At 43.4% G+C, this 27,508-nt stretch overlaps 1 protein-coding gene across 2 annotated transcripts in view; it reads left to right on the forward strand.

Moving 5' to 3' along the window:
• HYDIN (HYDIN axonemal central pair apparatus protein) overlaps positions 1–27,508 on the forward strand; it is a 2,122,366-nt gene that overhangs the window by 1,963,189 nt on the left and 131,669 nt on the right. For both annotated transcript variants that reach the window (XM_069217473.1, XM_069217472.1), the window contains 2 exons: positions 9,495–9,660; positions 26,598–26,745. In XM_069217473.1, the coding sequence (XP_069073574.1) occupies positions 9,495–9,660; positions 26,598–26,745 (314 nt within the window). The remainder of the gene's footprint in view (positions 1–9,494; positions 9,661–26,597; positions 26,746–27,508) is intronic.

Consider the following 27,508-nt stretch of genomic DNA (forward strand, 5'->3'; position numbering starts at 1 on the left):
GGTCACAAAAGATTATTTCTTCAAACTCTTGGCCAATACCCTGCGTTAGTTGAGTGCAGTACAACCATAACATAAGTCTTTGGGAGTGCTGTCTCACTTCTTTCTTTTCTACCTGTCTAAACAATGTCTAGGAATTATGTCGACAAGAAGGAAACAAGCCCCTGTAATCCCACAATAATCTGTTCATTGCTTCGGCTCTCTCCTGAGGATTACGCTGCCAGCAAAGGGGAACCATTAGAAGGATTCCATGTCAACTACATACAAGTGCAGAGTCCAAGTTGTGTGACAGATCATCCGGGGCCCAATCATTATACTAAGAATATAATTCATATTGAATGTTATATAGTGGTGTGACAGTAAAACTAGTGCTGTGAATAAAACTTGCATGTTAACTTCCCTTCCAAAACTATCACACGCAGTGACAAATAACAAGATACAGCGATACATTAATGCTCAAATAAAAAACTGTGCTTGGTCATGCCAGCTTCTCAGGCCAGCGGCAAGGTTACCAGCCTGAGCTCTCAAACCCCCTGGGTCTCTGGTGGCTCCCTTCAACAACGATAATGTGCTTTGTTCCTTTGGTCAGGTCTACTAAGGAAAATCTATGTTGGTGGGATGGTAATGGAAAATCACCTTTGTGTCCTATGGCATTACTTATTGTTTGTACCGTGGGCCTTAGAGCGCTTGAGAGGTGGTGTTTGTGTGTGGATGGTAGGTGTAGTGGCATAGCAAGAGTACCGTGGTCCTTAGTGGAAGCAGGGAAAATGGGTGCCCAGTCCACTGGTTTGGAGTAACATATAGAAGTAACTGGAGTGAGTTGGCCTCGGGCCCCACATCCCACGCAAGTAGTAGTGGTAGGTCACCCTTATACCAGAGTTATATCTTAGCACTGTTCCTGGTTCATGACCACAGCCCTTTTGGTGCTTCACAGTTGGAGCTCCATAGATGTGTGTCTTGATGAGATTGATGATTTGTGACCATTGCGTCTTGTGAGATGTGGTGTCTCACCAAAGTTGTTGTTCTTGCAACAGCCGTCCTTGAAGAATGCAGGTTCTGCCTTTGCATTACATTGTTATTGGAATGGTTCAGGGTTGGTTCCTTAACCCCTCAGGTGTCTTGGACGAGGCGCACAGGACGTAACCACTTCGTCCTGCATTCGGCCCATGGGGGGAGGGCTAGCACTCCCTCCGTGGGCCTTCCACCCCTCTCCCATGGGCAGGGTTGGAAGGGAAATCACCCTGCCCCCGCCCCCCCTGTCCCCCACCAAGTGATGTCTGGCATCAGCACAACGCAGCATCAGAGGTCACCCTGCGATCAGAAGAGAAATTAAAACATTTCTCCTCCGATCAGGGTTGAGGACAGGCAGAAAGGCATAAAGGGAAAGGGAGGGCCTTTCCTGTCCTTTGATGTCTCTGAGCATTTCTGCAGCCAATTCGTGAAGCGATCGGGCCGCAGAAATACCCACTAGACACAAGGGAGTTTTTTAGTTTTTATGTTTACAGTAAAGCGGAGTGACCCCTTTGACAAGGGTGGCTTTCCTGTGGAGCATTTTTGAATTAGGATCGGCCTATTTTTATTAGGCCAATCTGCCCCCAAGAGAGGCAGAAGCCACTTGACAGCAGGCATCATTTTTTTAAATTATTTTTTACACGTGGGTGGCTCCCCTGTGGGGCAATTTGTTTTTAGGCCATTTCTGTCCCCCTTGGGACAGATCAGCCTATTTTTAGTAGTCCAATCTGCCCCCACGTGAGTCAGAAACCACAAGCCACCAGGGATATTTGTTTTAGGTCAATTTCACGCAAAGGGTGCGAACCCTTGGGAAGGGGCGCTCCCCTGGGGAGCAAATTAATTTTAGGCCATTTCTGCCCCCCTTGGGGGCAGATCTGCCTATTTTAAAGGGGGCAGAAACCACTAGGCACCAGGGATTTTCTTTCTTTTTTTTTCTTCTTTTTTTTCTTTTTTTACAGATGAGGAGCGACTCCTTAGGCAAGGGTCCCTCCCCTGGGGGGCAAATTTATTTTAGGCCATTTGTTCCCCTCCTTGGGGGCAGATGGGCCTATTTCTGTTAGGCCGATCTGCCCGGGGGGGGGGCGGGGGGCAGAAACCACTTAGGCGCCAGGGGTGTGTGTGTGTTGTTTGGGGAAGCAGCCCCTTGGGCAAGGGTCGCTCCCCAAAGGGGCACATTACTGTTGGCCATTTCTGCCCCCCTTGGGGTTAGATCGTCCTATTTTTGTAAGGCCCATCTACCCCCAAGTGGGGCAGAAAGCCCACCAGACACCAGGGAAGCTATTTTTTAAAGGGTGGAGATATGGCCATACCCCCACCCCAAATAAATGGGGACAAAGTTGTTCTGACCACTGGTGGGCATATGGGGCAATTACCCCCAATCCATTCCCCGGGTGGGCAGAAATTCTACTAGAAGCCAGGGAATTAAAAATATATATATATATTGGGGTAGTGGATACCAACCAGTATGGGCAAGGTTATGCCCCCACCCCAAGTGAAGGGGGTAACAGTCTTTCAGCTTTCCCCTGTACACTAAAAGATCTTATCCCAACGGCAAGCAAGAGGACATTTGATTATTTTGGGTTTTGGTTTTACATTCGGGCCATGAGAGCTTGTCTGCCTCTCAAAATCGTCCCACTTGGAATGGTGAGGGCTGCACATTTTGGACTTTGGGACGCTGCCATGTTATAACATCTATGAGACCTAGACACATCTGAAAACAAACATCTGGGTCAGTCCAGGGCGGTGTGCTTCACATGCACCCAGCACCATTTTCTTACATACAGTGCCCTGCAAACCTTCCAACTTTGCTTGAAATCACACATTTTCCCCACATTTTTGTGTTGGAACCTTCCGGAATCTGCAGGAATCCACACAGTTCCTACCACCCAGCATTGTCGCATCTCGCATCCATACCGATAAAAATTCTGCCTCACTTGTCAGCTTAAAAACTTTTTTTTAAACTGCCCTTTTGGACCTGCTTTGGTTCCCCCTCATATTCAACATGTTTTTGGCTCTTCACTGTCACAAGCACTTGGCCCACCTACACAAGTGAGGTATCATTTTTATCAGGAGACCGAGGGGAACGTTGGGTGGTAGGAAATTTGTTCCGGTGTGTGATCCCACACAGAAATGTGGGGAAAATTTGATTTTGGTTTTCTTTTTTTTTTTAAGTTTGCTGAGGATTCTGGGTAAGAAAACATTGGGGGATCCACGCAAGTCACACCTGCCTGGCCTCCCTCTGTAGTCTAGTTTTTGGAAATGTCTGGGTTTGGTAGGTTTCCCTAGATGGCTGCTGACCCCAGGACCAAAAACGCTGGTTACCCCTCCCCCCCCTTCTGCAAAAACAGGTAGTTTTGTATTTGATCATTTTGATGTGTCCACGTAGTGTTTTGGGTCATTACATTTCCTGTCGTGGGCACTAGGCCTACCCACACAAGTGAGGTACCATTTTTATGCTGGGTGGAAGGTTTGTGGCTCCCTTCAATTTCCAGAACTTTGCAGCACCGAAATGTAAGGAACATGTTTTTTTTTGCCAAATTTTGAGATTTGCAAAGGATTCTGGGTAACAGAACCTGGTGAGAGCACCACAAGTTATCCCATCCTGGGTTCCCCTAGGTGTCTAGTTTAAAAAAATGCACAGGTTTGGTAGGTTTTCCTATGTGCCAGCTGAGCTAGAGACCAGAATCCACAGCTAGGCACTTTCCAAAAAACATGCCATTTGTCAATGTAAAAATTTGATGTGTCCATGTTGTATTTCCTGTCGCAAGCACTAGGCCTACCCACACAAGTGAGGTACCATTTCTATCGGGAGACTTGGGGGAAACACAGAACAGCAGAACCACTTTTATTACCCCTTGTCTTTCGCTGCATTTTTTTCTTACAAAATGTAAGACAGTGTGTAAAAAAAAGACGTCTGTTTGAGAAATGCCCTGTAATTAACATGCTGTATGGGGACCACGGAATTCATAGATGTTCAAATAACCACTGCTTCTCAACAACTTACTTTGTGCCCATTTTGGAATTACAAAGGTTTCCTTGATACCTATTTTTCACTCTTTATATTTCACCAAATGAATTGCTGTATACCCGGTGTAAGAAGTTGGCTCTGTGTATATACTATCTCAAAGTGAGAAATAGTGTGCACAGAGTCCAAGGATTCCCCTTAGAGGTTGATAGTGGCAAAATTAGATAATACTAATGCTCTATTTTGTGGTAGTGTGGTTGAGCAGTAGGCTTATCAGAGGGTAGTATTAAGCATTTGTTGTACAGACACAGGCAATAAATGAGAACACACACTCAAAGACTTAATTCGAGGCCAATAGGTTTTTATGTAGAAAAATATTATTTTCTTAATTTATTTTAGAACCACAAGAGTCAAAATTCAAGTAAGTACATAAACTGTAAGGTACTTGGCATAGGTAAATATGGAACTTTGAATTAAAACAGTAATGTGCACAGTTTTGGCAAAAATGGCAATAAGCTATTTTAAAAGTGGACACTGCAAAAATCAGCAGTTCCTGGGGGAGGTAAGTATTGGTTAGTTTTTCAGGTAAGGAAAACACTTACAAGTTCAGTTTCCTGGGCATAGGCAGCCCACTGTAGGGGTTCAAGTTAACCCCAAACACCCAGCACCAGCAACACATGGCCGGTCAGGAGCAGAGGTCAAAGTAGGGCCCAAATAGCATAGGCGCCTGTGGAGAATAGGGATGCTGTGGTTCGAGTCTGCTAGCAGGTAAGTACCTGCGTCCTCCAGGAGCAGACCAGAGGGCTTTTGTAGAGCACTGAGGGGGTCACAAACAGGCACACAAAATACATGTGTGAAGTAGGTGTCGGGTTGTGGATTGGAATCAATGGAGAGACCCTGGGGTTACTCTGGCAATGCAGGCAGGGCACAGGGAGGCTTCTCGGGCCAGCCACCGACTGGGCAAAGATGAGGGCCGCCTACTGGTCACTCCTGAACCGGTAGTTTGTTTCTCTCGGTCCTGGGGGCTGCGGGTGCAGTGCTTCTTCCAGGCGTCGGGTTCCTTTGTTACCGGGCAGTCACGGCCAGGGGGAGACTTCGGATTCTCTCTGCAGGCGTTGCCGTGGGGGTGCAGGGCGGTCATCGCAGGGTGTCCACGTCGTGGGAGTCACCTGGGGGTCCTCTTTGCAGTGTTGGTTTCTCTGGACACGAGCCAGGGGTGTAGGGTGCAGAGTGTTGGGGACTCACGCTTCCGGAATCCCTTTAAAGATGGTTGTTTCTTTGTTTCTTGGACAGAGCCACTGTCCACGGGAGATTCTTGGTCCTTTGGTTGCAGGGCAGTCCTCTGAGTCCTCCGAGATCGCTGGACCCGCTGGATGCGCCGCTGTTCAGGTTCAGTCTGGAGACAGGCCGGTAGGGCTGGGGCCAAGTCAGTTGTTGTCTCCGTCGTCTCTGCAGGGCTTTCAGGTCAGCAGTCCTTCTTCTTGTTTCAAGTTGTCGAGAATCTGGTTCCTGGGTTCAGGGTCTCCCCTAAATACTCAATTTATTGGTGTGTTTAGGTCTGGGGGCAATAGCCAATGGCTACTGTCCTTGAGGGTGGCTACACCCTCTTTGTGCCACCACCCTGAGGTGTGAAGCACCTCCACCCAGTACAGGCTTTGTTCATGGTCACAGAGGGACAAAGGCACTCACCCCATGTGGTCAGAAACCCGTCTGCATGTGGCAGCTGGCAGAATCTGGTCAGCCTAGCACTAGTAGTTGGACTGGTATACAGGGGGCATCACTAAGATGCCGTCTGTGTGCATTTCTCAATAAATCCCACACTGGCATCAGTGTGGAATTATTGTGCTGAGAAGTTCGATACCAAACTTCCCAGTATTCAGTGTAGCCATTATGGAACTATGGAGTTCTTGTTTGACAAATTCCCAGACCATATACTCTTTATGGCTACCCTGCACGTACAATGTCTAATAATTGGCTTAGACACTGTAGGGACATAGTGCTCATGCAACTATGCCATCATCTGTGGTATAGTGCAACCTGCCTTAGGGCTGTAAGGCCCGCTAGAGGGGTGACTTACCTATGCCACAGGCAGTGGGTTGTGGGCATGGCACTCTGAGGGGAGTGCCATGTCGACTTAGTCTTTTTCTCCCCACCAGCACACACAAGCTGTGAGGCAGTGTGCATGTGCTGAGTGTAGGGTTCCCAGGGTGGCATAATACATTCTGCAGCTCTTAGAGACCTTCCCTGGCCACAGGACCCTTGGTACCAGGGGTACCATTTTCAAGGGGCTTATCTGTGTTCCAGGGCTGTGCGAATTGTGGAGACAAGGGTACAGTTTAGGGAAAGAACACTGGCACTGTGGCGGCCTGGTTAGCAGGGTCCCAGCACACTTTCAATCATAACTAGCATCAACAAAAGGCAAAACGTTAGGGGGTAACCATGCCACCAGAGGCATTTTCCTATACATGGTATACAATGAAAACCCATTGCAAGGTGCAGCTCCTTTATTGGCTCTGGGTACCTAGGGTTCTTGATAAACCTACAAGCCATATATATCCCTGCAACCAGAAGAGTCCAGCAGACATAACGGTGTATTGGTTAAAAAATCTGCCATAGCTGGAAAAAGTTATAGAAGAAAATGTGGACAGAAATGGCTCTTTTTCACCCCAATTTCAATATTGTTTTATTTTAGCTGTTACTTTCTGTAGGAAAACCTTGAAGGATCTCCACAAATGACCCCTTGCTGAATTCAGAATTGTCTACTTTTCAGAAATGTTTAGCTGTCCAGGATCAAGCATTGGTTTCACACCCATTTCTGTCACTGTCTGGAAGGAGGCTGAAAGCACAAAAAATAGTAAAAATGGGGTATGTCCCAGTAAAATGCCAAATTTGTGTTGAAAAATTGGCTTTTCTGATTCAAGTCTGCCTGTTACTGAAAGCTGGGAAGATGGTGATTTTAGCACCCCAAACCCTTCGTTGATGCCATTTTCAGGAGAGAACAAAAACCACAAGCTTTCTTCTGAAGACCGTTTACCCATTTTTTTTTTTTTTTTAAACAACGAAAGTTTAGCTGTATTTTAGCTAATTTCTTGGTCTCCCCCAGGGGAACCTACAAACTCTGGGCACTTCTAGAATCCCTAGGATGTTGGAATAAAATGCAAATTTGTTGTGGTTAGCTTATGTGGACAAAAGAGTTATGAAGGCCTAAGCACGGACTTCCCCAGACAGCCAAACAAAAGGCCTGGCACAGGAGGGAGAAAAGGCCTGGCAGCAAAGGGGTTAAAGTCATGGATCACCCTTCCTTGTTAAGGTTTTTATTTATTTATTTTTTGGTTTGATCAAGCACCAGACCTTATACCTTTACACTGTCATTGTGGTAGATCCTAGAGTGCTTTCAAAGAGACGCCCAACAGCTCAGAACTGATTGAGGCTTTTCATTTTCCAAAAAAACTAAACCTTCGTCTTTCCAAGCATTGAGTTTCTCTTGAAAGAGTAGCTATTGGCTGACGGGTGCTTGTGTGTCCACAGACAAATAGCACAGGTCATTCTGTGCACACTCAATCACCTACCTGTAGCTCGAGAGGGCTTGTTTCCATCATAACTACAAGCTGCTTATAGAAGACATTGGCTTGCATGATTCAGACTCGGCAGTGCAAAGAGGCAGTAGTAGAAAACATAGGTGCTGCACCAAAAAAAAACTAAATACATTTGGCCCTGCAAGGGAGCTGTAGTACTTTAAAAACTGAAACTTCCTCTTCGCCTCCGTGACGACGATGTCTATTGTTGGCACCGTATAGTGAAAAGTGCTTATATGGCAATAGCGTATCTTCTGTGGCACAAGTGCACTAAGTTGCTGATTTGTATGGTACCCTTATTGAAACTAAAACATATGGATATCTCTTAGTGAAGATACGCGCAGTCCTATTAGTAAACCCCAATCCCTCTTTAAACTCTGGAGTGTCGTAGCTGGTTTGTGTCAGTACTATTCTTCGTTTGCATGGGCACATGCAGCTATTTTACTACTAAACAAGCAGTCACAAGTGCAGTTATTTTGCAGGCATTATGGTCATGATTCAAGTGATGCAGCAGGTGCAGTGACATTGCGGCCAAAAGCTCTAGGAACCTATCTAAACACCAAATATTGCTGTATGTTAACACTAAACATGCAGTCACAAGTGCAGTTACCTTACAGGCATTATGGTCATGATTTGAATGATGCAGCAGGTACAGTGGCACCGGGGCCAAAAGTTGTTAGAACTTCTCTAAACACCAAATATTGCTATATTTTACTACTAAACAGGCAGTCACAATTACGGTTACCTTGCAGTTAAAAAGGTGCAGTGACACTAATAACTACACATAAATATACTCTAATGCACAGCCATATTAAATATGTACACATTATGAGTTTGGAACCCTGGGATATTAACTCAACATAGATCACAAAATATACAAGTATTAACGGTTTATCAAATTTAAAACAAACATTATTATAACCTTTATAATCCAGTTGATAAGATAGAATGTAAAAGAAAAAACAATGGTGAAATCTACACCGTCTAAATAATTCAAAGTGTTTGGAGGTTATAGTGTTAAAGAGAGTTAGTTTTAGTTAAGAGAAACTTCTTTGAAGCAATATCTAAGGAGACTTGAAATGAGGTGGAAGAAAGCTATAGCAGTAAAGATTAGAGGGAAAAGGAGAACAAGAGAAAACCCTGCAGGGTTGGGAAAATAATAAGACTGCCTCAAAAGGTATGCAATGCAAGTTTTATTGAGAAAGAGTGCAAGGCGAGGTGTTATGGGTAAATCAAAATTGTATACAGGGAAGATACAGAGATGGGGTGTGAAAGAGGATGTTGGACACAAAGTGTTGTACGTTGGCAGGGTAACTCAATGAGTTGCAGCTGATTGCTGAAACATGTTGATATGCAGGTCACAAGTTTGAATTCTGTCAAGAGCGGCTCAATCTTTCATCCTTGTGCGGTGGATAAATTGAGTACCATTTCATTTGATAATAGTAACACCTTGTAAGTGCAACTTTTAGAAACAGTGGGTCTCCAGAAGGGAAGCTACTTAAAGCATGTTGTTGTTATTATTTCTTTTGCTTTGAAGCGTATGAAGGAAAGATGGTTCCTCAGCAGCAGTGAGACCACTGGTTTTGCTGGTGAGAATTTAAGGGAGTTCAAGATCAGTGAATTTACAAGTTAAGAGGAAATCAGAAAAAAATACAGACGAAAAGGGTATTCTATTGTTTGACTGCTATTCAATTCAATACCTTCTGCTGAATTATCCTTTCCTTACAATAGAGAGTTTATTGGACGTTCCTATTTGTTGAACACCTTGCAGTAACACACCAAAAACATGATATTTTGTAAACCCTCACAGCTGATTCTCCAATTGTTCTGTCTCCCTAATTGTTTTCATTTTGTTAGAATGGAGTATTATTATTCTTAGGCACAATTCAAAGCAAGCAGTCCTTGTGTGCACTTACATTCTTTTTTATATTACTTTTTTTCCTTAGATTTTATTTGAATTCATTCCTCAACAGCTGGACATCACAGAGTCCTTTTGGACCTTTACTATTCCAGAACAGAGCATTTCTGTTCCTTTCCTTCTGGTGGGGAAAACTAGTGAGCCTTGTGTTTCCCTGGACAGGTCTCACCTCAACCTCCGATCTCTTCTAGTTGGTAAGTACAACATAACTATAGGAGGCTTTTCAAACAAATATTCTCTGTAGGTTGCTGTGTTTAGATCATGGTTGCTATCAAGGGCAGCACACTACTCTTGTGGTTATAGTACTGTTTTTGTGTTCCTTATATGTGACTTTTAGGTTTAGTGACTTTCTTTTGTCTCCTGAAGAGTCACTAAATAAAGGTGTCCTCAGTAGTGTTTAATAGGATAAACTTTCCTGGATAGTTGCAGCCACAATGAACATTTTGTCTACTTCCATGACATATTTAGAGCGTTGCCAGTGACTGTTACAAGGCAGCACAATTAGATAGAAGACTAATGATTTTGACATGTAGCAAGAGGAAAACGGGCATCCCAACAGACACCTTATTACAAGTAGGAATTGGCTTGTTCAGTACTAATAAAATACTTCAAGACTGGTTGACTGGCTACATCCAGGCTAACCAGCTGAGATTCATGAGTGAATAGAAGGAATCTCTGATGCTGATGAATGATTGAAGATGTTTGTGGACAGGGAAAATTAGTCTTTTGTGTGGTATGCAAGGAATTTTAAATTTGGAAAGCCTTAGAGGCTCTATCACATTTCCCCAGTATGACAGTCAAATCAGTAGTCAAGACAAAGGCAGTTATAGGACCCTCACACCATGCGAATAACTACTGTAAAGAATTTCATAATTCATGTATATTCCAGGCATGCAATGCAACAATATACCCCCCTCTTAGGGTTCAGAAAAGGAAGTGAAAAAGGGTCCTTCAGCTGCCACAGCAGGTTTGGCAGGATCAGATCCAGTTTCCATCCACTCTTAATCATATGATACTGCTTCTGCCTCTTCAGGAATTGAGTGGACAGCATCTCAAAGTCACTGTTTATTCCAGTAGATATCTGTCCTTATTTGATGTCCGATCTCTCATTGAGGCGTTCCAGTGTATCTGACCATAAAAGGTTTGCAAAACTCGGGGTTGGTATTGAGGCACCACTTTACATTGAGAAGCATTTCAATGTTGATAAGCTCCCATCACCCAGAGTGTCTGTCTCCTCCTTCGACTGGAGGTGGGTCAATGCCTCTACGTGCATGGAAGAGGATCAACTGGCTTCCATCTCCTCCAACACTTGCAGATGAAATTGCATCTACTGAAGATGGTGTAGAACTATGCCCTCCAAAGAAAACAGACCCTGCATGAGGGGTGTAGCCTCCTGTTATCTGAAATTCGGATCTGCCTTGTATGCCACTTCATGAGAAAGATTATGTTGCAACTGACAAAGATAGACATACAGGAATCCACTGCTACCTGCTCTTGCAAGAAAATTAGAAAGACTGAGCAGGACATGGAGTCTCATCGTCTAAGGTGCAAAAGTGGATCAGAATATATCAGTCCTAGAAGGTTCATAGTTCCATGGCAGTCTGATTGAGAATCTGACTCTTCAGATGATTGATACAAGTTATCTCCATGCCCTCCCCCCAGTCTGTTCCATCAAGAATGGCCCCACTAGATGGCCTCTTATAATTCCACAAGTTGTGTATCAGGCCTTTAAGAAGATTCAGTACTCGAATGGTGGCCCCTGAGGTGACCACTTCAGTTACTTTGAAGGTAATTCTGGTGAAGCTTTCAGCACAGCGAGTCGTTCCTTTCTTACCAGGCTTTCTGGAACCTAAGACAGACACTCTGACTAAACCTTTCTCTTTTCATCCAGTGACTAGGCAATTGGAGGAATCATTCATGTATGCAGACCTGGATACTAAGTTCCTGAGGGAGATTGTGCCTTGTTAATTCTTGGTTGTGTGGTAACAGATGCTAATATTTAGTACAATGCAGCAGGGCCTACTATTTTACCTGAGAAGAAAAGTTGAAGTATGGGGCTCTCTGATCTGACAGGTTTGTCAAACTACACGTAGCAGGGTTATCCCCGCCGGGACATACGAGGAATTGGGGCTGATAGGAGCGTGCCCCAGGGGTACAATAGAAGGGATTTCGTACCCGCGTGAGCACATCCTTGGATGGAACCAGGAAGAGGCGGCGCACGCGGAGGAAGAGGAACAAGACACTGCGGAACCGAAGGAGGAGCGCGAACGCCCAGGAAGAGGAGAAGACTTATGCAACCACAACAGGAGGAAAAATCAAGCCGACGGAAATGCGGAGGAGAGCTTGAAGGAGGGGCGCCCATGGAAAACCGAACACCAATGAAATCGACAAGCCCCAGTTTTGGGACTCAGAAGCCTGCCACGTCCCAGGAGAGACGTGGCTAGCTCAGGTACGTGCCTGTATCCAGGGCTGTGTTAGTGCCCTGCTAAAAAGAAAATGAGAAAATAACGATAATAGAGGAGCTTCAGGGGGTCCTACAATGAGAACAAGTGAAAAGGGTTAATTACGATAAGGAACTAGACTCCTACGGGAAAATGCATGGTGTTTTTTAATTTTTTAAACACTTCACAATTTCACTATAAGGAGCACAAAATCTAAGTGAATCGTCACAGAGTGATCACATTTGACACTTACCACCCCACCCCCCACCCCCATAAGCACTATAAAATAAACCTGTCCCCAGAATGAAAACACTTATCTTCTTCCGCTCTGTCTTCTGTTTCCTCTCATGCTCCTGTATGGTGGCAATGGGACCTTGAGGCACATCTGAAAGAGACAAGAGAGAGAATAATGTACACAGACCACCAAAGAAGAGAAAAGACAGAAGGAAAGAGACTAAAGGAAGAACAGAAATAACATAAAAGAAAAGGAACGATTAAAAGAGCGCCATTAAGGAATGTAAAAATAAGTACACAAACGAGAATAAAGAAAATTACTGTTTTGGGACAGACTACCGCGAGTTATCCGATTCTATAAGGCCTTCTGAGGGGTGATTAAGGTCCTTCTCATGTAACCCACAACACTACAGCTGAAGCAGACAACGTGGCCAATTCTTTTGCCTTTTAAAAACAGTGTGACAGAAGCCTTTGGGATCCTATGAATCAGTTGCAAGTCTGCCTCTCTAGGAAAAAGTGGAGACTTCTCAGGAAATCATTAAAGAAACCATTATTATTTCTGATGGTCCAATTGGTGTGACTTAGGATAGTACTGACATGGTGACTTTTGACATCTGCCCTGCTGTTTCAGTCAGCTGTTTGTTGTAGCATGCTCAACAGAAAGTGCTTACACCTCAAAAGCTGGACAAGTGGATCAAGAGAAAACAATTCAAAATGTTATCTCACCATCAAATCTTCCCCTACCTGCAGCAAAATAGTTAAATGGGTGCATTAGATCTACAAGCCGCCTATTTCCCTGCACACATTTTGTCTAAGCATAGGCATTTTCTTTAGTTTAAAATCGGATTGCATCATTACCAATACAAGGTATGCATTTTACATTGAAGTCTGCTCTCTGAAGTTTTCGGAACTTTATGGCAGTGTCTCCTAAATTTCTGCGTGAAATAGGGTATTCATCTATCCTTACTTAGATGATTGGTGATGAAAGCTTTGTCTCATATAAAGAGTCTGCAAAACCCTCTGATAACAATATACATGCTTCACATTGGACTGAAGTATACAAAAAATGATGGTAGAATATTGAAATAATCTCAGACACTGGAAATTGCACGGAGCCACATTCCAGTCCATCTCTAGTTTTCCTCAGTTTGGACCCAGCAATATGCAAATCAGCCCTGACGCTGCTCCAGTGGGACGTGTCCAGCCCAAACTGCCAGGCCAGGCTCTGTCTGAACAAGAACACAAGCAACCCAAAACAGGTTTCACCCTTACTAGGGCTCACCAATCAGGTTTTTGTTGCTTCAGGTTGGCCCTGCTTCTCAATTAAAAATAAAATCTAGACCCTGGTCCTAAATTAAAGTAGTCTCTCCTTATGTGCAGTGCTGGGCACAGGAAAAGGAAACATATCTCTTTCTCAGGGGAGATAACTGTCTTTCCAGTAGAAATCCATTTAGCCACTGGTAACAGACTCCTTCAGTTTTGCAACTGTCCTCACTTCTGGGATCCACGACCTTTTGAATTTCTCTTGTCTGGAATGCAAGACTGTATACAAGACCACACTTTAGTGGCAGATGCCTCCCTGAAGAGTTTGGGGTGCTTATGAAAAGTGTTTCCTAATGGAAATAGATTTTCATATCAGTATGTTGGAACTATGATCAGTTCATCGGATTCTGAAGTCTTTTTTTGCCAGGGATCAGGGCCGGTTCCATCCTGCTTCAGACAAAAAAGCTGTCCACCATGTACTACTTGAACCAGCAGGAAGGGAATAGGTTAAGAGTGCACTTCTGGGAAGCGCAAACAATGTGGCACTGGTTGCTGAAGTGGTCCACCTTTCATGAGATCAAAATACAAAGGCAGATGAACTGAGTCGCCATCTGTGGGAACAACATGAATGCTTAATAAACAGTGGTGTATTGGTAGGCATCTTTTCTTGCTAGTGGTCATCCAGAAATAGACATTTTTGCAACAGAAGAAATGAGAAATTTCCCACATATACCTCCAAGTTTCTAGAACCTCAGTGTCTGTGGAATGCTCTTTGGATGAGTTGGTCGAGAGGATTTATTTATGCTTTTGATCCTATACCACTGTTACCAAATGTGATAATCAAACTCAGTCCCAGCAACACAACGATCTTACTTATTACCCAGGACAGGCCTCATCAGTGGTAGTATCTGGATCTTTTGCAGATGTCTTTCCTGCTACACAAGAGACTGCTGATAAAACTGGACCTGCTTTCTAGGATGTTGAGCAGGCTTTACAATCCAAGCCTTCCATTGCTGAACGTGGCTGCCTGGTTGCTGACTTCTTGCAGTAGATACTCCTGAAGTTGTGGGATGACTCCATGTCCATCCTCATAGAGAAGCAAACCGACCTTAAACAAGATCTTCATATGCATTTAAATGGAGAAGGTTTTACACACACTGTTTTTACCAGCAAGAAGAGAAGATAGTGCCTGATTTTGTTTAACTGCCAACATTTGGTTTACAGTTTTGATCCATTAGGGAGCCTTTTTACTAGGCTGGTTTGGTCCATCTTTCCTATCATGAGTGAGTATTTACAAAATATTTTTGTTAGAAAATGATGTAAGTGCCATTTACAGAAGCAAAGATATGAAGGGCCACACCCATCAACCCTCGTGAAGAGAAAACATTTCACAGAGAAAAGAAACAAACAATATCCATTTATATACAAAGGGAAATAACACATCGAGAAAACATGAAAACTGACTATTTATGGGGAATCTTTCACAGATGCCCAAAGGGATTATTACCAACACAGGTTGGCCCCATCAATAGCCCAGTCAGTCGCCTTTTGGTTCCCATATAGATTTTCATCAGAATCCTCATCAGGACCAAGTAAGAATCAGACCATTGCTTTGAAAAGATGTTGCTGTTTACAGATAAACATGTATATGATAACATCTATTATTACTTCTTCATTTAAAATGTATTAATTTATTGATTATATTTTCAATAATAAAATAATTCTATAATAGATAGTTGTGTCACAGGCGACATTCATATGTTTTAGTTATCTTATGTGTAGAAGCCATCAATAATCTACTTTCATAGGGGACATTCTGACATATCATCATACCTGTTCCCAGTATCACAGATTCTCCAGCGTTAGATCTTTCATAAATTCATGTGATTGAATCACTCCCCGTCATCAGGCTGGGAGCCCCTGCTAATCATGAATTGCAGTAAGCAGTGTTAAAATGGCATGGCCCACTACAATAGTGTATGCTCAGTACCTCTTCCTTCTCATTTGAAGCAAACCAAACTTCAGCCAATGAGATAGAAGTGTCAGTAGTCCTACTACCCCTGGAGACCACGAAAGCTCATTGTGTGTGAGGGAGTGACTAGGTAGAGTTCTTCTCTAACCTTTCAGTGACCTTATAATGTAGGAGATGGCCTGGTGTGTGGTGGACACCTATGGGTTTTGCACCTTATACCAGGTCCAGGCAAGCCCTGTTAGTGAGTGAGATGGTGTCCAGGAAGCCAGGGCTCTCTACTGGTAGCTGAAGTGAGCAGCCAAGGTTTATCTAGAAGGAGCGTAAAGCACCTGCAATACCAAAAGCAGTCATGCAGTAACTTATCACACATGAAAGGGATCACACAGTGTTACAAAAGTAAAGGCGCTTTAGTAGCACTGAACTAGATTACTTATAGGCAGTCCTCCAACTGGAGGTAAGTGCACTATATATATATATATATATATATATATATATATATATATATATATATATATATATATACAATAATAATTAGAAATTAGCAATTAGCATATAGTAACAACAAGCATTTGCAAGAAATAGTGAAAAATAGCTAGGGCACTATAGGGGGCCCACATCATATACTAAAATAATGGAATACGAAGTGAAAAGGATGTGGAGTAGTTAGAAGGAAGATGGGAGAACCTGAGACCCCCAGAGGTGACTCTCAGCAACCAGGAGAGCAGAGATAAGTTACCTGGTCTTCCCAAAGACTAACAAGGGGACTTGGAAAAGGAAGATTACAACACCAGTACCAGTCCAGTGGAACCCAATGGTGGATTCTGGAAGAAGAGGACCAGCAAAAGAAGGAGACAGAGTCCAGTCCACACAGGTGGGTCCAGGTGGGGCAGGAGCCACTACCCATCCTTGTGTGGATGAAGATCTGGGTCGACCGGGAAAGAAGAAGATCAGCTCTGGAGTCCAGGAGCTGCACGGAAGTCCTTGGAGTTGTGCAGATGATGTCCCTCGCCGCTCTCCGGATTGCAAATGGTCAGTGTTCAGGAGGATCTCCAGCAAGCCTTGGCAAACACAAATCTGGGCATAGAAGAGGACCAGCAAGGTCCAGGGGACTTGACCCTTGGAGGGGAGTCCAGGCTGACCCTCAGCAGTCGGGAGAGCTAGCAGAAGCAGTTGCAGCCCGCACAGGGAACCTACTGGCAGCAGGTACAGTAAGTTGCAGTGAGGCCCAGTCAACACACCTGGAGAGGAGTCCCACAGTCCTGCAGAGGAGAGACTGTCCTTGCAAGGAGGAAGTGCTAGAGGCCAGGGCTACTTGCAGCCTGAACATCCCTTGGAGCCGGATTCAACAAGCCTTGGTTGCTGCAAGAGTCGTGGTGCACAGGAGTACTGTCCTGCATGGAGAGGCAAAGGCTCACCGTCTCCCAAGTTGGACAGAGGACAGAAAGGACCAAGGGGACCACTCCAGACCATAATCTGTGTTGCAGAATCCACACAGTTCCAGAGGAGAGCAGATCCCAGCAGTCGGTCGTCATTGCCTTAGGTGCCTGCAGATGCAGGGGAGTAACTCCTTCACCCCAAGGGAGATTCCTTCTTGCTTCTTTGGTGCAGCTGAAGTCTTGCCGACCCCAGAGGATGCACAGACGTGAAAATGTTGCAAATGCTGGAAGGAGCCAAAGAAACAATGTTGCAAGGCGATGTCTCTCAAGCGTTACATGCTTGTTTGTTTCCTGAAGAGTCCAGCAGCGGTTCCGGTGGCCAAGAGGAGAAGCAGTCAATGCAGAGGAGTCCTGGTGGAGTCTTGCACACCAAACCCGGGGACCCACTAGCAAGAGAGTCCCTAAATAGCCCCAACAGGAAGCCTGGTCACACTCAAGGGTGACCACCTATCAGAGGGGGTCACCGACTTCAGTCACCTGTCCTGACCAACCAGATGCCCCCAGGGACTCTGCACATCTTGTTTTCACAATGCCAGAATCAAGTAGCCACCTCGAGGAGCTCTGGGCACCACCCCTGGGGTGGTGACGGACAGGGGAGTGATCACTCCCCTTTCCTTTGTGACTTTCGTGACAGAGCAGGGACCGGGGGTCCCTGGACTGATGCAAACTGGATTATGCTAGAAGGGCACAAAATGTCCCCTTCAAAGCAAGCCAGTGGCGTGGGGAGGCTACCCCTCCCCAGCCATGTAACATCTATTTCCAAGGGAGAGGATGGTGCCTCTCTCTCCCACAGGAGATCCTTTGTTCTGTCTTCCCTTGCTTGAGCTGGTCAAGCAGCAGGAGGGCAGAAACCTGTCTGAAGAGCTGCAGCAGTGCAGGCTTGCTGCAAACCCTAAAAGACTGGTAGGAGCAATACTGGGGGTCCTCTAAGGAGCTCTCATAGTGCATGGAATCATACAACCACTACTGGTATTAGTATTGAGGTTCGATTCTGACATGTTTGATACCAAGCTAGGTTCCCAGTTACCATTATGTAGCTGGACCACAGGTAGCCTGTGGCCAGTACATGGGTAAAATGGCTTCCCTGCACTTATGAAGTCCAGTGCATTAGAACTGGAGTTCGTAGGGGCACCTCTGCTCATGCAGGAGTGCCCTCACGCACAGGAACCTGCAGCCTGTCATCTGGTCTAGGAGGGCCTACCATAGGTGTGACTTACAGTGACCAGCAGTGAAAGGGTACATGCACCTTTTCACACAGGCTGCAATGGCAGGCCAGCAGACATAGTTTGCATGGGCTCCCATGGGTGGCATAATACATGCTGCAGCCCATGAGTGACCCCTGGTGTACCAATGCCCTGGGTACCTAAGTACCATATACTAGGGACTTGCAGGTGTACACCAGTGTGCCAATTATGGGGTGTAAAGGGTACCAAAGCAACCAAGTTTGGAGGAGAGAGCACAATCACTGGAGTCCTGGTTAGCAGGATCCCAGTTAAAAAGTCTAAACACACTGATAAACAGGCAAAACCTTATAATGTTGCCTTTTCTAGTCTTCCATGGGACTGAACCAGCCCTAGCTTTAGTTTTCAGCCTACTGTTAAGTTGTTTTGGGGAAAGATCTTTTTCTCTGGGCCAGGGAGACCCTTTCAGTTACTGTCACCAACTGTCACCTTGACTGACAGAAGAAACCTCTTTTTTAAGGCCTGCACTACCTGTGGGCAGAAAGAGGATTAATCGGATGACCCACATGAAAAATGTCCTTATTGCTTTTATCCTAAGCACAAACTTTCATGCTGTGACGATTGCTATACTTTTGCTACAAAAATCTCTGAAGGCCTGAGGAAGGAGACTGGCCCTTTATTTGTAGAAGGATAATAAATATCCTCCTTCTAAGGGGGTGCCAACTCGTAAGAGGATAATTCTGTGAAAGGTATTCCTCCAAGCATTTCTACGAAGGTGGCACAAAATAGAAAACATGGCCTTTCCTAAGCTGGATCTGTAATCTAAAACACACCCGCCGCATTTCTGTATCTGCTAATGACTTCACCATTGTTGATGAGGAAGAAAGATCTACTGTCAGTGGTTTTTCTCTTGTTACCTGACACGTTTAACAGCAACAAGGCTGCCAACAGAACAGTCTGTGACCATCTTTGTCAACCGCAACAGCTTTGACGTTAAGGACACTGTTGACCGTTGATTTTTCATCGATGACAACACTGTGTTCCTTTTACCAACATTAATCAATGACAACACCGTCAGCACAGTCCATAACAACTCTCTCCACACCAGTCACCTCATTACCTATTCAAGTGACAACTAATCTTCCAACACAAATTCTGGATTCTGAATTTGAAGGTGAATGCTGTGACCAAGATGCCTCAGATACTTCTTACAGCCCCGCACACTTAGAACTCCGCTATGTATTAGAGTTTGAAGGTGATGCCTCAGATGAGGCAAGACAGCCATACTGTTCTCACCAAACTTATAACTGACCACATGCTTATTCCTAGACTGAAATGTTTCAGATGCCTGTAGGGTTTTTTGACTTCAGTGCAACAGACGATAGACCACTTTCAAATGTTGCTACCTCTCAGCCAATCCCACTCCTCCTCTGCTGCCAGGGCTTCAACCACTGGCACCTCCTACATCTCTGCACTTCCTACACCTCTTTTGCATCTGTTTCTAAAACCAGGGATACCTAGCTTGGTGCCACCTACTTCAGAATATATGGGTTGAAGAAGATTTGACTGAGTCACTTTATTGTGACACAGAAGAATTAAGAAAATTGCCTCATGATGGGGGTACTGACGATTTGGATTATTTGGCGGCACTTTAGGGTGAGCTGCATTCAGCCTGATAGTCCTTCAGATACCATAGCCCGATCTTATGCTTTAATGGAAAGATTTGTTATAATTGTTTGACTGTGTCCTCTGTGGAACAGGAGTGCTTCTGCTACTTGTATGATTTTAAAGACTATAAAATCTGTTCCTGTACTGGATTTCATCTTGTCAGAGGACCAGAAGTTAATGAAGACGAGGGCCACAGTTCCAGCCATAGTACCTTGTTTGAAGAAGTAGTATAGGGCTCCAGACACAGCCCCGACCATCTTAATACAGATTCTGTGATAGCTTCAGCAGCTCAACGAAGGTCAAAAACCCATTCACTCCATCCTCCACACCTCAAGATAGAGATGGAAATGTGTACTGATAATTTAGGCCGGAGAGTAGGTACAGTGGTGGCTATACTCTGTCAAGGCAGCAAAAACCTTAGCAATTCTGAGCCATTACATTCAGCAGATGTGGCTTGACATCTCACTACTTATTGAACTTGTTCCGGAAGATAAGTGGGACATGGCTAGGAACATAGTTAAAGAAATGCATCAGCATCTATCATTGACACAGCCTTGGACGTTTCCAATGCACGTTTTTGTCAATCAGCAGGAGCAGCATTCCTGCAACAAGGTTAGTTGCAGTCTACTCCTTCCAGCCTGAAGTCTTGGCAAAAATACTAGACATGCCATTTGATTGAGCCATTTTATTGGGCAATCATGTCAATGAGGCCATGCAGAGTATTAAAACAGATACTGATACAGCAAAATCACAGGAAGATCTCCAGTTTCGCTGTTCCAGTTTCACACCTTTTTGTTTCCTAAAATGATCATAAACCTGGATAGGAGGCTTCCATACAGAAATAACTATAGAGATCTTCTGAATGAAAAATGATTGCTGCCAGTCACGTCCCCTCGGCAAGAAAGAGTGTGCTGGACTTCTTAAAGCTTTAAGCCTCTGTACCCCTAGCCCTTCCACAAACAAGGGCAGGGGGGAGAATTTCCATTGGTGTTCCTGCATGGTAGTCTATAACAATGGGCCAGTGGGTGAAACAGCCTGTTCGCTCAAGTTATACCTTGGAGTTTATTCAGAAATCTCCTGTCTGCACACCCAAGGAAGGAGCATCATCTTAACTTGTGGGCTGCAACAGGTAATTCTCCTTCTCCTCAAAGGAGCAATTGAAGTGAACCCGAGGGCCCAGAAGAATCCAGGTTTCTATTCCAGATTCTTCTTGATAAAGAAGAAAGGCCCATGAAGATCAGTCATGGACCTCCAAGAACTCAACAAGTTTCTCAGAAAACAGTTCTTCTGCATGATAATGCTTCAGAAACTCCTCCTTATACTCCAGGAGAACAACCTACATGACATCCTAGAAACACAGAAGATACCTCCACTTTGTAGTGGTGGGGCAGCATTATCAATTCAGAGCTCTACAGTTTGGCCTTAAGTCAGGACTGTGAATTTTCACCATCTGGCTTCTCCAGTCGGGACTTAACTCAGGCCTAGTGATCACCAAGTACACCCATACTTAAACAATTGGATGGCCAAGGCTCCCACAAAGGAAGAAGCAAACACTTTGGCATGTGCCTCCATCACTCTATCCGAAAATTAGGATTAATACTAAACATCAGCAAATCATCTACAGCACTTCAAACCAAACTACAATATTTGGGAGTGATACTAGACATGCAGCTTGGAAAAGTGTTCCCCTCTGCACAAATATTAACAAAGCTTCAATTCATGGCAAAGACCCTCTCAGTCAGACAGTCCATAACAATACAAATCTCTACTAGGTCAAATGTCTTCATACATAGGCCTAATGCCCTATTGCTTGCTCCATTTGAAGTTTGACGAAATAGAACTAGACCGCCAATGGAAATAAATTCATGGCTTGTGGAACTAGATGTTCCAAGTCACAAGGCATTTGAGACAAGCACTTATATGATGGTGGATCCCGACAAATCTCAAAGGAAAACTCCCTTTCTATCCTACATCAGACAGAGTAATTCTTACTACAGATGCTTACATGGAAGGCTAGAGAGCTCACATGCAGGTATGCTCAACCAAAGGATTATGGCCAGACCAAGAAAAGAAGCACCACATCAACAATTTGGAGCTTAGAGCCATAAGACTGTGCCTTCAGGATTTCCTTCCAAGACTTACAGGCCAAAATATTCTCATAAGAACAGACAACACAACATTGATGTTTTACATCGTGAAACATGGGGAACACAGTCCCCGCCTCTCTCTGAAGAGACGCAACTACTGTGGGATTGATTTATCTCCCATCACATGGACATTGCTGTGGAACATCTTTCTGGTTGACAAAACAAGCTAACACCCTCAGTTGAACATTATCAGACTGTCAAGAATGGGAGCTCTGCCAAGATCAAATGCATTACATGTTCTGCAGATAGGGACTTGTTTGCCACCCAGAACAACAAGAAATGCCAGTATTATGACAGGTTTTGACAACCAGGGTCAATGCCTTTTTCATCAAGTGGTCTAGCATCTTTGTGAGGACTGATGAAACCATGTGACTATGTAAACTATACCAATGCTTGAGAACTGGAGTTACAGGTAACTAACTAATTTCTTACATCAACTTGAAAAATAATAATATATTCGATTCAAATCTAAATCTTCAGAAAAGTACCCAATTTTCTCTTATTCAACATGGAACATATTTATTATATATCAATACATTTTATTTGTAATTCATAAACCACACATCTGAAAAGTGTATTTGAACAACATTTGGAAACAGGAGCATAATCAGGCCAAGCATCGCACGATTTATACCTTTAGTGTCTCTAAATTGTACACCTTTGCAAAACTTACATACCTGAAGAGAAATCCACTGTAACTGGAAATCCAAACACAGTGCTCCCCAGGTAAATTGCAGGTGGTTACTATGTGGACAACTCACATTGCCTAGCCTACACAAAATGGAAGCAAGATAACAAAATATAGATTTCTATTTTTGATAAATGTCTAAAACGGCCAAAAGTCTAAATAAAAGTCAAAAACACTGAATCCTGCTTAAAGAGATGTTAGATGTTGAGGGTATTGATATAATATTTTGGTAAGACTAAAGAGATTTGTACGGTCAAACAGCTCTTTGTCACTTAATGTGTTGTTGAGGCAGGTCTTTTGTCTTCCGTACAGACCATAGCTACTTTGATAACGTCTTATTTTGTAACTTGCTATGACATGTGTAAGAATGCTACTTGTTGGTAAGTCCATGCATATGGTGAAGGTGATTGTCTGGACTCTGACTCTAGGACAGATATGTAAGTAAGGTTTCTTTTCATAAATTATCTGCTGAGGAATTTTCAAGTTGTGGCTCTGATTGCGCTTTTAAGGTTGAGTTACCATGCTGCTTTGTTCTGTTTTTTATGAATATCAGAGGGGATGCTACAGTGAAGAACCAAAGGTTACTTGTGTAATCTTAGTTATTCACCATGTGTATTCCATCTGAATCCATAACAGCTCCCTGCTATTAGGGCCTCAGATTTGAAGAGGTTACTGTATGTTCATATCTTCCCTATGCTCTAAAAACAGAACAGTCTCATAGTGACCTTGCTAAGTGTTATGTTATAGTGCAGCTTTCCAAGATTCTTAATACCTGACAGGCTGTTTTAACTAGTATAATGTTGTTATATAGAGACACTATTCCTGCTCCTTTTCTTTTTTAGTTCACTTTTTAAGTGGTGTCTCAGCCAAGCATACTTTGTCATGGTAAACTGGCTATTTGGCATGTTTTACTATCTGATTGGTGTTTGGAAAACACTTTAAACAACTCTTGAAAAGCTGTGTTACAATATCTTGTGCATAAGTGGAGATAGTCTATCTTATTTATTAATTCATAGGTAATACCTGTGGTCAAGAATTAGGATTACAAATAAGTAACATCTTTACTGAAGATGCAGAACATGATACATGTGGAGTATCTTCTGAAATGAGAAATTGAGTTGAACTGTCTTTTCATTCAAACTTTGAGTCTTTCCTTTTGTATCTTGAATATTTTAAAGTTAACAGTGGCACAGGGTGGTTCTCTTCAAATGTATACATCATGGTACATGAGTAGCCTCTCCTGATGCAGAGAGTACTAGGTATTATATGCCTGGATTTTACATCCTAATTCTTCAACCAAATAACTCTATTAAAACTCTGAAATTGAAAATAAAAATCATGCAGTCTGCTCTAAAGGATTTCTCCTGGAGTAGTTGAACAACTGCCTTAACAAATAACTGTTATGTAAGGGAGGTTAACTAGATCATGTATGGTTATTTTATTTATCTAAACTACGTTATGTTAAGAAGACTTGTAATGTGCTAGCTCACCCGTAAAGGGTATCCTAACCCACAAACCTCTTCACTGCAATTGTATAGCTTCCAAGTTTAAAATAGCCAAGTTTCAAGCTTTTGTTTTTGAAGATGGTCTTTCAAAGTAAGAGAGGGAGTTGGTTTCTGCTGGAAGCCGCTAGATAGCAAAAGGTGCATTAGCTTTATCTCGAGCCGCATACAAAGTCTGCTGTTCCCGGCTGCAGGCAGGAACACAGTAGGTAATGTGTTGAAGAAAGGAGATTCCGATGCCCAGATAGTGTTAGCTGGAATCATGTAGAACTGTGTGTGTGTGTGTGGCAAAGGGCGAACGATCCCTGGGAGCAGTATCTTCCAGGTGCCCACTTCCAGGCAGTACCAAATTTGATTGTTGATTCCACAGAGTATCGGAATGGCCAGATAGGGGAAGGGTATTAGGGAGGGTACTGCAGCAAAGGAGACCTCAAACAAGAACAATATCAATCAGTATATCCATTAATGAAATATAATGGTAATAACACAGTAAGGGATCAGTGCTCAATCAGTGCTTTTCCATCGCCTTACCTGTAAAAGGTATAAATAGTCCTTGAATTAAGTAGTATTTTACTATTCCAGTGTGTGTACATGATTACAGGTCCTTAAATTACATAATACCTCTAACACAGCTTTATTTCTAGATTGATTTGCTCTCAGACTTATTATGTTCAATGTGCTAGAGTGTTTTTCCTATTCAAATACTGGAGTGTCTTCCCTGAGGGGGAATAGCCAGTTCCATAGAGTCTTAGTGATTGACATTCACCAGGCAACTTGTCTATGAATGTGTCTATAGTGTTCCACCAAGTTGATTAGTTTTCTTTTCGTGCATGTGTTTGGAATCCCATTTTTGCATTCCTTTTTAATTAAAAGATCGGGTTGTTACTACATACTCTGGTGTCCTACCTGTGGTAGTTTTTTCACCCACTCTTCTTGGTTTTCTCAACTATTCTCCACCCAACTTCTCCTTCTAGGATTCCTGAGTCTGTCAGCCAATTTCTGTTCCTCAAAATGAATGACTACCTATCACTAAGCACTCAGGACAGGATCCTCATAATAATAGGCACTGGGTATGGTGAGATGTGACCTTTTATAAGAAATATGACCACAGACATTTGCTGTTTTGTACTGAGACTTAGACATTGAACGAGAGTTTGATAACTGCAGCTACTTTAAATGTATCACTGATCGGTCCTGTAGAAAGGTTACTAGTTCTTATCTGTTGTGATGTTGGCACCAACCAAGATGTGCAAGATGACGGCCATTTTGGCAGGGTTTTGGGACAATATTTTCACCACCATTGACAAGTTATTTCCCCAAGACCGAGCACAAGGTTTATCATGTCAATGTTTCCCCCAGGGTTTGTCTGTTCTAGGAGACCAGATAGTTTTTATTATGGCATTGTTTTGCTTTGGTCACTCTTGTCTGGGAGCCATGGGCCTTATTCAATACACAAAGGACCATGAAAGGTGATCTTTTCAAAATTAAGAGCCAGTGAAGATACCTTACATGGGGGAATTTATAGGCCCACAGGTGAAGATTGAGTGCCAGGTGAGCCACAGTATTCTGAGTAGTCCGAAGCCTCTTGAATAGGGCAGTAGGAATACCTACATAAAGAGTGTTCCCATAATAAAGATGACTAATGAAAAGGGCTTGGATAATCAATTTGCAAAACTTTGAAGTGACAAGGACACACATTTTTCAGAGTATGTCAAGAATGCTGAAGAAAAATGCCTCCACAGCAGCCACTTGATTAACAACGGATAAGTTAATATTAAGTATGATGCTGAGAATTTTGGCTGTGTTGGTTGGCTAAGTGGTGCTCCCAAGTTTCTTTGACCACCAGCCATCTGCCTAGTACAATGTTTTATGAATCAGTATAACGTTTGTTTTGTCAGTTTTGAGTTTCAAGCAATGGGTGCACATCCAGTTAGCAATCTGAAACATATAGGATGAGCATTTGGCATGTGTCTCATACCTTGTCTGCAATAGAGATAATGAGCTACATATCACTTGCATAAGGGAGAAAACATTGAAACCATTGTATCCGATATTAGTCAAAGGGGAGATGTATTAGTTGAAAATGTTAGAGCTCAGGAAAGAACCTTGAGGTATTCTATTTGTCAACCAGGAAGAGTTTGGAAAAAGGGAGTATGTAGAGCAGATGGTGATCTATCAGCGAGAAAGGAGGTTAGCAGTGTAAGAGCATTAAGGCAGATGGCACATTCTTGCCTATTCTATACCTGTTCTTTACCTAGTCTAGAATTTGAAGAAGCCTCCTTACTATTGTTTGGTGTGAAGTTTCTAAAGATTGCTTTATTCACACACTTTTTATAGCTTTAGTCCAAAAAACTAGTTAAGTGAATAAAATGATGCTTACTGGTAATTTGTTGTGAATTTTGGTGCTACCTCTGTGCTTGTCCTTTCTGCTGCATCCTTCTCTATTGTTCTGTATCCAAAAGAGTTTTACAATAATGTTAATATTTTTCGTTGCTAATGCTTTCTAGAGCTGTCTGCAGCATTATTCACATTCTTTTCTTGTTTGTATCTGAACCTGAATGACACGAAGTGAATTACCATGTTTTCTCCTACTTTCAAGGTGAAATGGCCCAGGAGACAGTTCATCTAATCAATAATGAAAAGAGAGGCTTTAACTTTACTGTGAGAGAGAACTCTTGTCATTCTGAAGGATATATCTATACCTTGCTAGTTCGGCCCATGGAAGGCACAATCCCAGCCTGCTCTAGGTAAGTAATTGATTATTTATCTCGGTAGAGTCCCTAGTTAGGTCTCAGAGCCAGGTTGACCCCTAAAAGTGTATCCTGCCCTGTTTGTATTACCTCCATAACTTCCCACAACACTGATTAATCACCTGTGCTGTGTTATGATACAGCTACTCTAAAGATTCTAAGCCACTAAACTGCCTGGAGGCATCCTATTCCCTCAGGCCCTCTCTTCACATGCACTTAAGTGTCCCTGGCAGTCCTCTAGCAAATCCAGCTATCCACCTAGCTCATCACATTCTGTCAAGTTCCTTGACCATTACCCTGTGACCACCTCTCTGCCCTCACCTGAGGACTGTCCTATGGCCCCAGACAGACTGGCCATTCTTCACACCCCAGTGCAACAACAGCACGCCCACGCCGTCTAATAATTGACCCATTGCTGTTCTTTTCCACTCCCTGAATTCAGCCCAGCCTCTTACCTCTTGCCTGGGCGTTCTGCCTCTCTCCTTTTTCTTCCATTTGGATTTTGTGAGTCACATTCCAATGTGTAGTTGCCCCTGGCTTGGACCAAGTCACCTATCTCTAGGTATTCCTTGCATGTAAGTTTCTAAGTCTATGAGAGATACCAATGCTGGAGAACTACAGTTGTAGATAAGAAAGTATGTCTGTTAAGGCCTTACAAAAATATTCAATAGGGAAGAGGAAAGTCAAAAACTCACTGGTTGAGAGCTCCAAGCTTTGAGGTTTTGCTACTAAGGTAACATCCGATGATGTTTGATAATGA

The sequence above is a fragment of the Pleurodeles waltl genome, chromosome 12, assembly GCF_031143425.1.
Source record: "Pleurodeles waltl isolate 20211129_DDA chromosome 12, aPleWal1.hap1.20221129, whole genome shotgun sequence".
Taxonomy (NCBI): domain Eukaryota; kingdom Metazoa; phylum Chordata; class Amphibia; order Caudata; family Salamandridae; genus Pleurodeles; species Pleurodeles waltl.